This window comes from Zalophus californianus, chromosome 4, assembly GCF_009762305.2.
Source record: "Zalophus californianus isolate mZalCal1 chromosome 4, mZalCal1.pri.v2, whole genome shotgun sequence".
In the NCBI taxonomy this organism is placed as follows: Eukaryota; Metazoa; Chordata; class Mammalia; order Carnivora; family Otariidae; genus Zalophus; species Zalophus californianus.
Window position 1 is genome coordinate 110,200,457 of NC_045598.1, and position 14,235 is coordinate 110,214,691.

General features: G+C 38.6%; 1 protein-coding gene across 3 annotated transcripts; it reads right to left on the reverse strand.

Moving 5' to 3' along the window:
* Nucleotides 1–515: 515 nt before the first annotated feature.
* EFCAB1 (EF-hand calcium binding domain 1) lies at nucleotides 516–12,995 on the reverse strand. 3 transcript variants are annotated; one of them, XM_027621755.2, is made up of 7 exons: nucleotides 12,803–12,992; nucleotides 8,965–9,123; nucleotides 7,939–8,043; nucleotides 7,098–7,249; nucleotides 6,716–6,820; nucleotides 4,279–4,364; nucleotides 516–654 (listed from the first exon to the last, which is right to left on the reverse strand). In XM_027621755.2, the coding sequence occupies exons 1-6, from the start codon at nucleotides 12,858–12,860 to the stop codon at nucleotides 4,305–4,307; spliced, it is 639 nt and encodes a 212-aa protein (XP_027477556.1). In that variant the 5' UTR covers nucleotides 12,861–12,992; the 3' UTR covers nucleotides 516–654; nucleotides 4,279–4,304. The 3 variants fall into 3 exon arrangements, with proteins under 3 accessions (XP_027477556.1, XP_027477550.1, XP_027477566.1); XM_027621749.1 differs by lacking the exon at nucleotides 4,279–4,364 and having other exon boundaries at nucleotides 518–654; nucleotides 12,803–12,994; XM_027621765.1 differs by lacking the exons at nucleotides 4,279–4,364; nucleotides 7,939–8,043 and having other exon boundaries at nucleotides 518–654; nucleotides 12,803–12,995.
* Nucleotides 12,996–14,235: the final 1,240 nt, after the last annotated feature.

Here is a 14,235-nt window from a genome sequence, read left to right on the forward strand (position 1 = left end):
TAATAGGGGTAGTGTAGAGCTCAACAGGCAGGAGGGAGGTGAAAATAAACAAGAGGATGTGTGTCTTAGGGGGAGGAATATTTTCTTGACGGATTAGGCAGGAGGCAGGAGGAGGTACACAGAAAGCCACAAATTACCAATGATGGAACTGTGAGCAGTTAACCACTGCTCAGGTTAATGGCACTCTGATAAAGACATTTCAAATGTGGAAGCATGCTTTGTTTCATGCAGGATAGTTCATTGCTAAGACTTCCTTCCCTTTTTGCTCCCCTTCAAAACTGAGCAAGTTTCCTTGAGAGACCTCATGAGAAAGGGACATTGATTTGATGGTATGTATTTAGGTTGGCTCCTCCTTCAGTGGTAACTGAGACTGGAAAACATTTGAAGAGATCATCTGCTTCATTCTAACAGAGAACAAGGTCACTGAATCAGAAAAGATAAATATATCACTTCTCCCTCTTTTTGAAATATTACCAGCCAATCCTCAAGATTCGCAAAATTGTAATTAACATATGCATAGGTTAAATTTCTATTTTATTATGGATCATTTATAATAATCTCTCCATGTCAAATGCAGTTGCCATCCTTTCTTGGCCACACTAGGTGAGAATTACCATCAGCTCTGGGATGACTGTGGAAGAGCTGGGGGTGATTCTGTAAGGAAATGGACACAGATAAAATATAGTCAGTGAAAATGCACAATCCAAGGAGCAGCTCAGAGTAGCCTTTCCCAGACATGGCTGTCTCCACAATTTCAAAGTATATTTGATTTTAATTTCCTTTAACAATCTCCTTTAGGGGCACCTGGGTGGCTCAGTCATTGAGCATTGCCTTTGGCTCAGGTCAGATCCCAAGGTCCTGGGATGGAGCCCTGCATCGGGCTACCTGCTCAGCGGGAAGCCTGTTTCTCCCTCTCCCACTCCCCCTGCTTGTGTTCCCTCTCTTCCTGTCTCTCTCTCTCTCTCTCTCTCTCTCTCTGTCAAACAAATAAATAAAATCTTCAAAAAAGCCCTCCCAAAACAATCTCCTTTAATTAAAAATGATGTAACTATTTTGGGGGGGGGGGCTAGAAGGCAGAAGAGGGACTGTAACTGCATCCAAATAGTAAAGGTGATGACACAGTTGTCACATGGCATAGAGTCCTCATTTTACAACACAAGTGAGGTGAGAGCAGGGCAGCTGACAGACTATATTCACCCCCATGGTTTAGCACAAAGTGGGAACTTGGTGAATGTTTTGGATGACTTTATGATGCAAGCAATTGCAGGCTTGGCTTCTTAACAAGTGCAATCTTGTACACAAAGATATTTGCAGGTTAAGAATGTAGGACTACCAGTTTTCAGTGGTAGTTTTTAAATCCTGTAGTTTAAAAAGTGTACTTGTTTCCCAGACAGACTCTCTCCATGCTGTGAGCAAAGCAATGTGTACCTCCCCCAGAGGGACCTGGTTGGCTTTCTGCTGGTCCACCCAGGGCACTACAAGAAGGGGAAGCCAACGCTTTGAGGACCCAGTTAAGAGGAAGGCTATAGTCAGCCCTCCAAATTATAACTGCTCATCTGTAGTCCTAACCCAGCCACCCAGAGGCCAGCAAAGATAGGGCTGAGCAAGGCTGGCTGTTCCTGGGGGCTGGAGTCAGGGCAGGCTAGCAGCAGGCAGGCAAGGCCCAGAGCTGGACACGGAGCTCAGAGTGAGAGAAAGAGGGCTTTTCCTCAATGGTTCTCTGCGTACTTGGATGACCCTGCTATTAAGTTGAGAGAACTTTCAGTGTTAAAATCATTTATGAGTTGCTATGGTAGTAAAATTAAGAGACTGGAAATCCAGATATAGTCACAAAAGGAAATGATTTGGGCAGATATGACGAGGAAGTGTGTTCTATAATGTATGGGGACGCTCTTGAACAGAGCTCATGAGTCTGTACCAACACCATCTTAAGTTTCACTAAAATTATTTAGACTTTTCTAAAAAGGTTTTTTAGTTTTAAATAATGTCAACTAATAAAATAGCATTATTCACATGGAAGTCAACTTTTACACAATCTACAATAAAAGTTTAGATACAGACGTATAAGATTAGTTCTTTAAATGATAAATTAAAACCATGGTCAATTATGGTCCACGACATCAGCAAAGAGGTGAAAAGAATGTGCACCACAGGGAAGGGGGAATCAGCATCCCATGCACCAGACCCAGCAGGCCTTCCTGGAGGGCAATCTGGCAACATGTGCTAGAAACCTCAAAGCTGGGCCTCTAACCAAACACTCATTTTTCAAAACTTACCCAGATTAAGCAAGCAATGATGAACATGAGAAGATTTATCTACAAGGACAGTTCACTTGGGAATTATTTGTAAAAGAAATGTGGGAACAACTGAAATGTCAATGGCAGGGAAGTGCCTTACTAAGGTCTGCTGTGATGGAACACCAGCTCGCCATTGCCAGTCAGGCTGTAGACAAATATTAAGTGATCTGAGAAAATGCCATGAGATAGTGGTCCATAAAAAGAGCAGCTTACAAAAGAGCATTTTCAATACGATCATCTAAAAAAGAATATAGGTATACTCTGTGCAAAAATAAAGCTATACTTACAAATGTCTTAAGAAAGCCTGAAAGGATGTATACCAGAATATTGATGAATATTTAAATTTTAGTTTTTAATTTCCTAAACTTCTAAGTCTTCAGTGGACCTCTATTATTTGTAATCAGAAAAATATAAATTTTAAAAATTAAAAGCATTGTGTTTCACTATTTATACCTACTCAAGACAGAAAAATTGTGTCAAACTTCATCTACTTAAGAATCTAAAATTTTAAGAAAATACTTAGAAGGTAAAATACTTTTTATTTCATGGGATCACTTATTACATTTATTTGTAACAGTCCATTTTTTTATACAAGGTACTCTTTTGCTTAAACTTGACACATATGTAGTAACAAAAGGGATTTAATATCCCAAGCAGCCTCTGAATGTTTACATATGGACAGAGGGTATGTGCATAATACTTCTCTCAGCTGCTTGCATGCATTTAAGAAAGGGGTAAACAGTAGCTATAGGAACCCAAGTAGGTCCCATCTTTCCAATGCTGCATTCAATGCCTATAGGCACCTGCTGGATGGTAGGAGGCAGAGAGGAAGTGGTTCTGTCTTCAGGACTTCACTTCTGGTGGGACACGATGTGATGTGCTTCTTGTTAAGGGGTACATGAGGGGATTCCAAGAGGTGGGGGATGACACTGAGGTGCACCCAGTCAGGGGGATGGGGACAAGGGGTGGGGCTGAGGTGGAGAGACAGAGGGAGTCGGGGAAGACAGGGGGTTTTGCAGCCAACTGCAGTGGGGTGGAGAGCATCAGAGTGACTCCAGAGATAGACTGAAAGCTGTGGCCACATCATCCATTATGTGCAAAAACAGCACTTTCTTTTCTCTCTGCTCACCAAGAATTTGGATTTATCCGGTAGCACTTTGTACTTTTCCATCCACAATGTTTACTGGGGGCCCATTCTGTGCAGAGGACTGTGCTAAATGCTGTGACAGACATAAAGAGGGGTGCGGGGACCCCTGACCTCAGATGCTTACTGTCTATGTAGATTATTCTGGCAAAGCCTCAAACAATAATATGCATTATATTGAAGTAGGTACATGTTCCTTTCAGCTCTCTGAATGTCCCTCAATACCTAGCAGAGAGGTATTTAAATGCTAAATGCTACTGTTATTCTTTTTTAGATGCTATCTTCATTATTTACTGCTCCAAAGGAAATTCAGTAGTTTCACTGATTTTTATTTTTATTTTTTTAGGATCTTTTTTTTTATTATGTTATGTTTTTTTTTTTTTTTTTTTTTTTTTTTTTAATTTTTTATTGTTATGTTAATCACCATACATTACATCATTAGTTTTTGGTGCAGTGTTCCATGATTCATTGTTTGCATATTTCACTGATTTTTAAATGTATACCCAGCATTTTCTGACATGAAGAATATTTGCCTCAATAATTCATGCTTATGTAATCTCTCTACTCATTTCATTAATACAAATGTTTTATGATAGTTATATGCTCCAACAGATAGTTTATGTGATAAAATATCTGGCAATGCGAACTTGTCTTGCCAAACCCAACATTTAATAAGGGACTTCCTGTCTTCCATTTATTTTGCTTGCATCTTGCACCAAAGCTGAACGATACATGTTGGTGAGCTCCATTCCCCACCCCAAAGACACAATTCAACATTATCTCTCTGAGCTAAGTAGAAAAAATAAACAATACATATGCGCCTCTTTTTTTACTCACTTGAGACAACACAGACATTTAGGTATTCATATATCATTGAATTCATTTGGATCTTTAAATACTTGGGCTTCAAATTCCATATGACTCTGTAAAAAACGTGCTCAAATTAGTCAGACTTCCAAAAAAGCTAAGAAAAACAAAATGTTCTGTAAGTCTCCTTTATGTTTGAAGAGCCACAAGATAACTGAAGAAGACTGGGGACAAAGAATTTGCGACACTCATTCATTTTCCATTCACAGGTGGTGACAGTGCTATGTTCCAACATGACATTTGGTCTGGGGCCACAAAGATGAACAAGAGCACATGACACAGCTTTCTAGGAGCCTCCAGCCTGGTGGCTGGATGGCCAGAAACTGAGCTTAATTCACTGCAGGGAGGGTGTGATAGGGTAAACACATCAGGGCTCTGGATTTCAGGAAGCCATGTGGTGTCACAGCCAGGCTACAGCTGGAGTGGAGGTGCTTCCTGAAGCTGAGAAGCAGCACTGAGAACTGGGGTGGGGAAGAGATATAGTTCATCAAGACAAGAAGCCTACTCTTGGGATTTATTAACAAGTAGAGTGTGGTGACCTTAGCAAGAGCTCTTTCAGGAGTATGCTGAAGAAGCCATGGTAGTATAGGTCACAAATATAGACAATTCTCTCATGACATTTGACTGTGAAAAAGAAAGCCATCGGACAGGAAATAGAAGTAGGTGTGGGATTAAGGTAAGTTCTCTTCTTTCTTTCCTTCCTTCCTTTTCCTTTTCATTCTTTCCCATCTATGTGTTGAGACAGACAATAAGTAAATGAGTAAATATATCCTATGTAATGATAATAACTATGAAGAAAAAAGAGGCAGTGGTGAGGCGTGGAGGGAGGGGAATAGTTAAGATGGTGGATGGCATCTACACAGAGACTGAATGGAGTGAGGGTCTGAGGCATGTGAAGGTCTGGGGACAGGATGCTTAGACAGAGTCTCCTGTAAATGCAAAGGCACCTAGGGAGAACAGTGAGGTGGCTGGAATGGCTCCAGGGCAGGAGCACTGCATTGGGAAGGTAGCAGGAGACCATGGTTGGAGAGAGAAAAGGAGGCCCACTGAATAGGCTTCAGACACACTGGGAGTTTTAGGCAAGGGAGGGGCATGACAGCATCTATGTTTCCAAATATACTGGATGTTGTGGAGATTAGTCAGTAGGGGACAACTGTAGAAGCAAGAAAGCTAATGATCTAGGCTGGGTGACTGAGTGGCAGCTTGATTTAGTTTGGCAATCACAGACATGTGGAAAAGAGGTTATATTCAAGGACATATTTTGAAGAAGTAGATGATAGTGCTCTAAGAGGGAAATTAACGGTGACTTAGGTTTCTGACTAAAACTGAGTGTATAGGGGTGTCATTTGTTGAGGCAGGGAAGATGGTGGGGAGTGATTTTTAGAGAAAAGCAAGAGTTTACTGAGATTATCTACTGACATGTTGAGTAGGCAGCTGGAGATATCACCTAGAGATTGGGAAGGTGGATATGGTAATATTTATATATCACATCACTCCACTGGCTTAAAATCTTCCAATTAAGCCTCATGAGCTTCAAGACAAAATCCAAGCTCCAAGCTCCATTGGACTTGGCTCTGCTATGCATGTCCAGCCTCAACATCAGTCTCATACCACACTAAACGTTCTTCTAATATAGTACTTATTTCTCTTTCCCCTCCCCACCCTCATGCATATGCCATTCCCTTGCTTAGATTGCTCTTCTCCATTTTGACCTGGATAACTATTATGGCCTATCAACCCAGGTAAGCCTTCCTTGCCCCATCAGCTATTCACCAGTGATTCTATACAGCTGGATTAGATGCCCTTGACTACTGCAACACTCTACTACACATATCTCTATGGACTTGAGCACGAGGGCATGCAGGATACTCCATAATTGGTGACTGAACTTGGACAACTTGCCTAAACTCTCTGAGCCTCAGTTTCCTCATCCATGAGGATTAATAATACTATATCCTTCATAGGAGTTTTAGGGGGATTAAATGAGGTAATATGGGGTAGTGCTTAAGACATTGCCTGGCATAGATGAAGCACTGAACAAGTCATATTATAGTAATACTTATCACACTGTTGTGTAATTATTTTCACATTGGCTTTTCCTAGGAAAATATTAGCCCTTGAATGCAGACATGGAGACTTTCATCTGTGTTTCTGGAACACATTATGCTTTAATAATTGTTTCTTACATGAATGAATGAGTTAATGAATGGGAAAAAATACCATTAGGCTACAGCAGTACTATGAAATGAACCAGCAGGTTTTTCTTCAGTTGGCTTTCTCTACTTAGAAGCTATTCTCTGTGGGTGAATGTAATTAATCTGATTTTTCACTCACCAAACCAAGAAGTCCTGGGTTGTTGATCCTACATTATATATTGGTCACTGTTCAGTGAAAGGAATATCATTACCTTTGGATCAGGAAGACATGGTCCAAAAGCTTCCAGTAGAAGGGTTTCTTCTCTCACAGCTTGTTCATAGTCTGTGAAAGACAGCTTCCCATCATGGTCATGGTCCTAGGGGGTGACCAGCCATGCATCAGTCAATATGTATAATATTTATCACAAACACAAACTGTTTTTTCATGGTCAAATGTTGATAGAAGAAAGGGTTGGAAAAATGAGATACTAAATAATGAAACAGAAAAGAACTTTTAATATTATAATTAAAAACACAATATAAATGTTTTATTTTACCAAGCAAGAAACCGATAGTTATATAATTTTAATTCTTATTTCTATCCCATTCTGGCCTGTAAATTTCAATATAAAACTCTAAATTTCCCATATTTACCATTTTTTTAAGTGTTATTTCAACCAAATCTTTAATTCCTTCATCAGGGTCTTCTTCAGATGGCTGTTTGAGAAGGCTGTTCTTCAACATATGGAACATTTCCTCCTTTGAAATGAATCCATCACCATTCAAATCAAACACTTCAAAGCAATCTTTTAAAAAAATAACCAATTATGAATTTGATACTGTGACTAAGGGAACATTTGCTCTGATAAAATGTTCAAGGCCAAGGTCTGTATTGTGGATGTTCATGTCCACCCTGCAGGACTTAATGCAATCTAATTTCCATAGTAAATGCTTAATGTACACTTGCTGGATATGGTCAACAACCCTTAGAAAATGGCTCCTTACACTCACTCAGCTATGAATAAGCATGCCAAGGAACATGATTTGACCATTTCATCTTGAAATTCTTGGAAAACTGACAAATATAATCCTTAAACAGAGTTCATCAGAATGAATTAAGAGTTAACCAAGAATCAGAACACTCTTATCAATGTTCTCTACTTTTATGGTTAACAATTCAGGTAACGAAATATGAAAAATATTTAATACCTTAATACATAAATGCATATGTACATAGTTAGCATGTGTAGTACATGCTTATGCAGTCTTGCTTGGCATGAATTACTTCCCAGAATCTCTTAATTTTCTTTGGTATTATTTTTTTTCAATCTTTATCATTGACTTGAATTTGCTCCATAAAAGAGGTTAATGGGGATTCAAACGAACCAACTGAAAGACAAACCTATTTTACTGGCCAGGTTGGAAGACATGGATGTAAGTTCTTTAGATACGTTAATCCTAATGTATGAAGCAATAGGATAACCTGAAATCTTACATTTCATTTTTTCTTCCAAAGTTCCTCGAAGAAATACTGATAATCCATAAATCCATTCTGATATGTTTACATAGCCATCGTTGTCTTTATCAAAACCTCGGAATACTAAGAGAGAAGAACAACATAATACCTGTGCTGCATTTTTGTTCTCAGTAATATATTTACACTGGTGCTACCCACTTTTAAAATGTAGACAAAACTTCGGGATCAGATGGTCTGACATGCTCATTTGACAAAGGAGGAAACTAAGACATCATAATGTTGGGAAACTCTTTTATTTAAACTTTCACACACTCCCTTTATATTTTGTGGAAACAAAGTAAATTCTGAGTATCTAAATATAGTAATCAATAATAATTAATATATGAATATATTGGTATATTAAATGTGTTGGTATGTTAACATAAAATATGTGATTTTATATTTTTCTTACTCAAGAAAAGTAATGCTATTACACAATTGGAAAGTGATAATTTTTATTGAAACATTTTGATGATATAAAGAAATTCATGTCCTGTTTTTTTTCAAAAGATTTTATTTATTTATTTGAGAGAGAGAGAATGAGAGAGAGAGCATGGGGGCGGGTCAGAGGGAGAAGCAGACTCCCTGCTGAGCAGGGAGCCCGATGTGGGACTCAATCCTGGAACTCCAGGATCATGACCTGAGCCCAAGGCAGTCACTTAAGCAACTGAGCCACCCAGGTGCCCAAGAAATTCATATGTCCTTTTAAAACTATTCTTTTACTTATTATATTTACTAAGTAGAAATAGAAATAGTTTAGATTTTTGGGTATAAAGTAAGGAAAACCTAATTATTCAAGCTGGGCTTTGTTCTTTTCTTAAAGACACAGAATAGAGTGGGTAGAATCACCTTCCCTAAGACCCTTCCCTATGAATACACAAATTAATTTTTTATATTCAAGTGAGATTGGGAATTCAGAACATTAAGAATATGTCCAAACTCCAAACTTTTTTTTTCCAGTTATGGCTGTATCTGGCCCATTTGAATATTGTAATGTCTTCTTACCTCTGTCCATAATCATGTCATCTGTCATTCCAAATGTCATGTGCAGGATATTTCGAAATGCATTACGATCTAACCCAATGGTGATACCTTGCCGCTCTGTTACTTCTCCCACCAAATTATAAAAAAGATTTATAAGACAGTTCACTTCAAATTTATTAACTGTGAAAAAATAAAATTAAGATATAACAAAAATGCATTTAATCTTTAATTTCTAACTTAAATTTCACATTAATGAGTTTATAGACAACATCAAGGCCATCAAATATTTAGTTTTCAACAGAAGACTATCCTGTTTTAAGATTCATGACCCTTAATAGAGGATGACCACTACAGAGGATTCTCCACTAAAATAAGAGAAACAGCCTTCCCTCCAAACAGGAGTTGAATATTAAATTCAGTCACATTTAGGAAGAAAAGAATATTAGCTAAGTTACCTGAAAAATGACTGTGGGGTCAGATGCTAAACTTTAAAGGCAGTGGAGGTGCAATTCAAAGTAAGCAAGGTAATGCTTAAGAATGGTAACTTTTCCCCAGCATTTTGATTATAGCCATTTATGAGATTTACAACTTAACTTTTGCCTGGAAATAGATACCAGACTCCTGAATACTAGGCAACAATTTTCACTTCACATCATCAGCCTTAGTCAAATTAGTAAGCTGGATTTTGGATATCAGGATCACCTTTTTTTCCTAATAAAAAAGCATTTAACCATATTACAGCACCCATTATGGTTCTTGTTGTACATGATGTGAAAAATTAACATGCAAGTACTCAGTGGTATTTTGGAGAAAGGGAATTTTTATTTAAAATAGATACACAGATATGTATGCTGGTCCATATACATAAATGTATAAAGGGTGTTTATAAACCCTGAGCTAATTATTTGTGTTCCAATTCCATTTGAGGTACATAGGTGGAGGCATTATTGCCTGGCATAAAAGTGAGTTTAAATATGAAGTATAGGTGGAGGATGAGAAAGCTTTTATTTCAAAACAAAACAAAATTACAGTTTAGTACTTTTAAAAATAAGGATGAAATTTGCATGCATTTAAGGGTGAATTGTTTTGTTTTGGTTTTTGGTTTAAATAAACTAAATTTTAAAAATTGAAGAAAAGAAAAATGATTATATTGCAGAAAAAAAACAAAATAAAGGAAGACAGCAGATAGGAATGGAGAAATCATGCCTCATCTACAAGTCAAGACAGGCTTGAGTGTGATTTCTGGTTTGGGGTACCACAATTTTGGAAGAACATTGAAAATTTGGGGAAATAAATGATTTGGTCAAAAGAATATAATGGTTATAATTTTAAAAAGAGCTGTTAGTTGCTGTAGAAAATGGCATGTCAGTTCTTCAAAAAAATTAAACATAGAAATAACATGTAAGTCAGTATTCCACTTCTGGGTATATACTGAAAAGAATTGAAAGCAGGGACTCAGATTCTTGTTCATAGCAATGTTATTCACAATAGCCTTAAAGGTGAAAGCAATCTAAGTGTCCATCAGTGGATGAATGGATAAATAACATGTGGTGTATACATACAATGGAATGATTCAGCCTTGAAAAGGAAGGAAATTTTGACTCATGCTACAAGATGGATGAAGCTTGAAGACATTCTGCTGAGTGAAATAAGTCAGATATAAAAGGACAAATATTGTATGATTTCACTTACATGACGTACCTAGAGTGGTGCAATTCACAGATACAGAAAGTTAGAATGGTGGTTGCCAGGGCTCAGGAAGGAGGAAAGGAGGAGTTATAGTTTAATGCATACAGTTTCAGTTGGAAAGATGAAAAAGTTCTGTAGATGGATGGTGGTAATGGCTGCACAACGATGTGAATGTATTTAATGTCATAGAGTGTACACTTAAAATGGCAAATTTTGTGTTATATATATTTAACCACACGCACAAACCTCCAAAAATTAAAGAGCTGTTACTGGTTGGAGAAGAAAAGCCTGAATAAAGAATGATGTTCATGTACATGAAATGTTAGCAGAGGGGTTTCTAATTAGCCATTTTTCCATCTTGGCTAAAGTAAAAATTAAAGAATATTACCTTAATTTATCACCTAAAGGATCCAAGATTAGCCATAAGAAAGTTTTTCTTGCTGAAATTTCTTAAATTCCAGAATAAAATACTAAATGAAATTAAGGGAAACTTAAGAATGGATTTTCATCTTTTTGAATTGGTCTAAATGTGTTCTACAGATCATATCTGTAGAATGGTAGATTAGCTGGGCAATCACTTAAGACATTTTTTTTCTCTGATTCTACAGAATTTATCCATTTCATCCTGGTGGGATTATCATCTGTCAACCAAAAGGAAATTTGGGGGAAAGGTTCTCTGTTTAAAAAAGTTTTTAATTATAATGTCCATGACTTGTAACTCTTCTATAGAATTTAACTAGTAATTATCAAGGTTTCTAAGGCCCACTTTAAAAATTTGATGTAAGGACAAAAATCAAAAGAGTTGACTATTTTTCCTGCCAGGTTTTCCTTTAACTTTTAATGATTTCACCTTTTGATCGTTCATAGAATGACTGCAATACATTGCATACTTACTAAACAGGGACAAAATCAAATTCAGCATTGTGTCTATCAGTTATTGCATTGCTTTTTCAAAATGTTCACGGGATGTTTTAAGAAGATCTGGTCTTTTCCTTGAAATGGAATTATTTTGAGAAAAACAACAACAGAACAAACTCTCACCACATTTTAATAACCACAATAATACTTAAATTATAGGATGGCTTTTTGCTAAGAAGTTTCAGGTGTTTATTCACATCATCACTTTTATTTATAGTGCCACTTCACCAAGGGAACACATCTCACCACTTGTTACATTAGATACTAAATACAACTAGAAAGCACTAGATTTTATAAGCTCTAGAACTACAATAAACCTGTTCCTCCTTTGCACGATGGGGGTGGTACTAGGATTATGGCTTCTCCTATTTTCTCAAGTGGCCATTAGTTTTGCAATCAGCAACACAATTTATAAGCTTGCTCATCAGACAGTATCTTTCTCATTCTAAACCATATCTAAGCTTCCTTGCCCAAGTACAGTTCTGTTTTTCAGTCTGAATACAATTCTAAAGTTATCTATGAAATTCTAAGACCATGTTTTAGAATGTGTGATTGGAGCAGGTATCTTTAATAAGTGCTCATTTTGTCACCTGCAAAGTCTCCTTACCTGGCAACCCTACCAGCAACCGCAAAGTCCAAGTCTGGAGTTGGGAGCAGATTCTTCACTGCGTGTTTAGCTTTTTGAAACTCTTTGGTCTCCAGACACATTTCCTTGCTCTGAGATTCAGGTTTTTGTGCCATTTCAACTCATCTTTTCTAAGGATGTTCAGCTATTGATAACCATTTTCCCTTTATGGATCTCCTGGTAATTTTTCAGAAATTGGACCCTGCCAGTTTATTTGCACTAAAAAGAGCTAGAAAGCAGGTATATGTTGGTTGTGCTAGTTTTCTTCACACCTGTGTCTGAGGCTAAAACCACATGTCATGTCAGTATATAAATAACGTTTCTATAATGGAAAGGTAAGTTAAGAAGAGGGTTTGAAAAGCAAGTTAGTGCATGTGTGGGACTGTAGTACTAGATACCTGGATACCTGTATACTGGTCCTTAAGATCATGGGCAAGCATGGGTACCCAGCCCAAGGAACTACCATCCAGGGATTCCCTTCCAAATTTCTCTTTAGGGGACATAAAGGGGACTCCAGGGGCACTCAGATTGGAGGTGGGAAGCAGGCTGAGCAGCGGACATTAGTACCAGGTAGAACACAAGCCCTTCCGGGATCTTCTGCTCATCCAGCACTTGATTCTTACTTACAGTGCTTGCAATTTTTAGTTAAGGTGTCCGTCAACTTCTGCAGCTTCTTGCGGTTCATGCCGCGTCGGGAATTGGGCAGCGGCGGCTGTCTGGGGGCGCGCGGCTAACGGGACCCTTGCTTGCCCTGGGCCTGGGGCAGCTGGGCCGACTCTCCCCAACTCGGCGCGCGCGCGCGGCCCTAACTCACAGAGTGGCCATGGCAACGCCTCGGCCGGCTGCGGATTGGCTTCTGGGCGCGCGCGGGGTGCGTGCGCGGCCTTAGCACACAACGTGGCCATGGCAACGCCTGGGCCAGCCACCTATTGGCTCCTGGGTCTGGGTGAGCTGTTCCACTCGGAGGGTCCCTGCCAAGGTAGTTGCCGACTGTGTTCTAATTGCTGAGGTCGGAGTTTTAATTTTGTTGCTGTGTTTTGGGTTCACAACCCCTTTGATGGACTGCACTGTGAATCAAGGTCTAAAAATATGTTGTGCATGCTGCGTGAGGGATATTTTGGATGGTGAGCTTTACACCAAGCGAGGCTTAAAATCTTCAGGGAGATCTGGGGGAACTTGGAGCAGCTTCAAGAATTAGCAGGTGTGCTACCCCAACGTTGTTTTGCGGGGTGTAGGAGCGTGAGGAACTTGCCCTCAAAGCTAAGCCACCCTTTTGGTTGTCAGTGTTTTTGCTATGATGCCTGGAGGTAGCCTGGAACAAGATATCTTCAAGATACTACTGGGAGCAAGAGTAACTTGGAATAGTTCTCCTCACCTTCCTTCATTCTTGGAGGTGGAAGTGGAGGTTGTCGGTAGAATCTGGGAAAAGCCATCAGCAATGTTAAGCTAGTTAAAGAGACAGCCTCCCAAAGAGACAGGTTGACAACTGCCACTTGTCTGTGGGGTACTATCCAGCCTTGCTTTTCTGAAAAATATCCCAATAAAATTGGTCTTTTACTTATTTGAAAGATGGGTTTGAATTAAGATAGCAATAAAATGGGTTAGCTCAGCCAGGAGCACAAAACCTACAGTATTCTCCAGTGTGTCTATCTACTTGTTTTACATCAGTGGAGAAAATGCCTTTGAAAACAAATTATTTCAGGGGTGCCTAGGCGGCTCAGTCAGTTGAGGGCGGACTCTTGGTTTCAGGTCAAGTCATGATCTCAGGGTGTTGGGATTGAGCCCTGCATTGGCTTCTGGCTCAGCAGGGAGTCTGCTGTCCTTCTCCCTCTGCCTGTGCCCACACTTGTGCTCAATCGCTCTTAAATAAATAAATAAATAAATAAATAAATAAATAAATAAATAAGAAAACAAATTATTTCATAGTATACATACTGTCATTTTTAGGCTAAAAGCAGAAAAATTCTGCCAACCATGAGTAACAATCCAGAATGAAATAGTTCCAGCATTAAGGTCTCTAATTTTCTCTCCTTGTTTCATTTGTTTGTCAAATGAAGGTT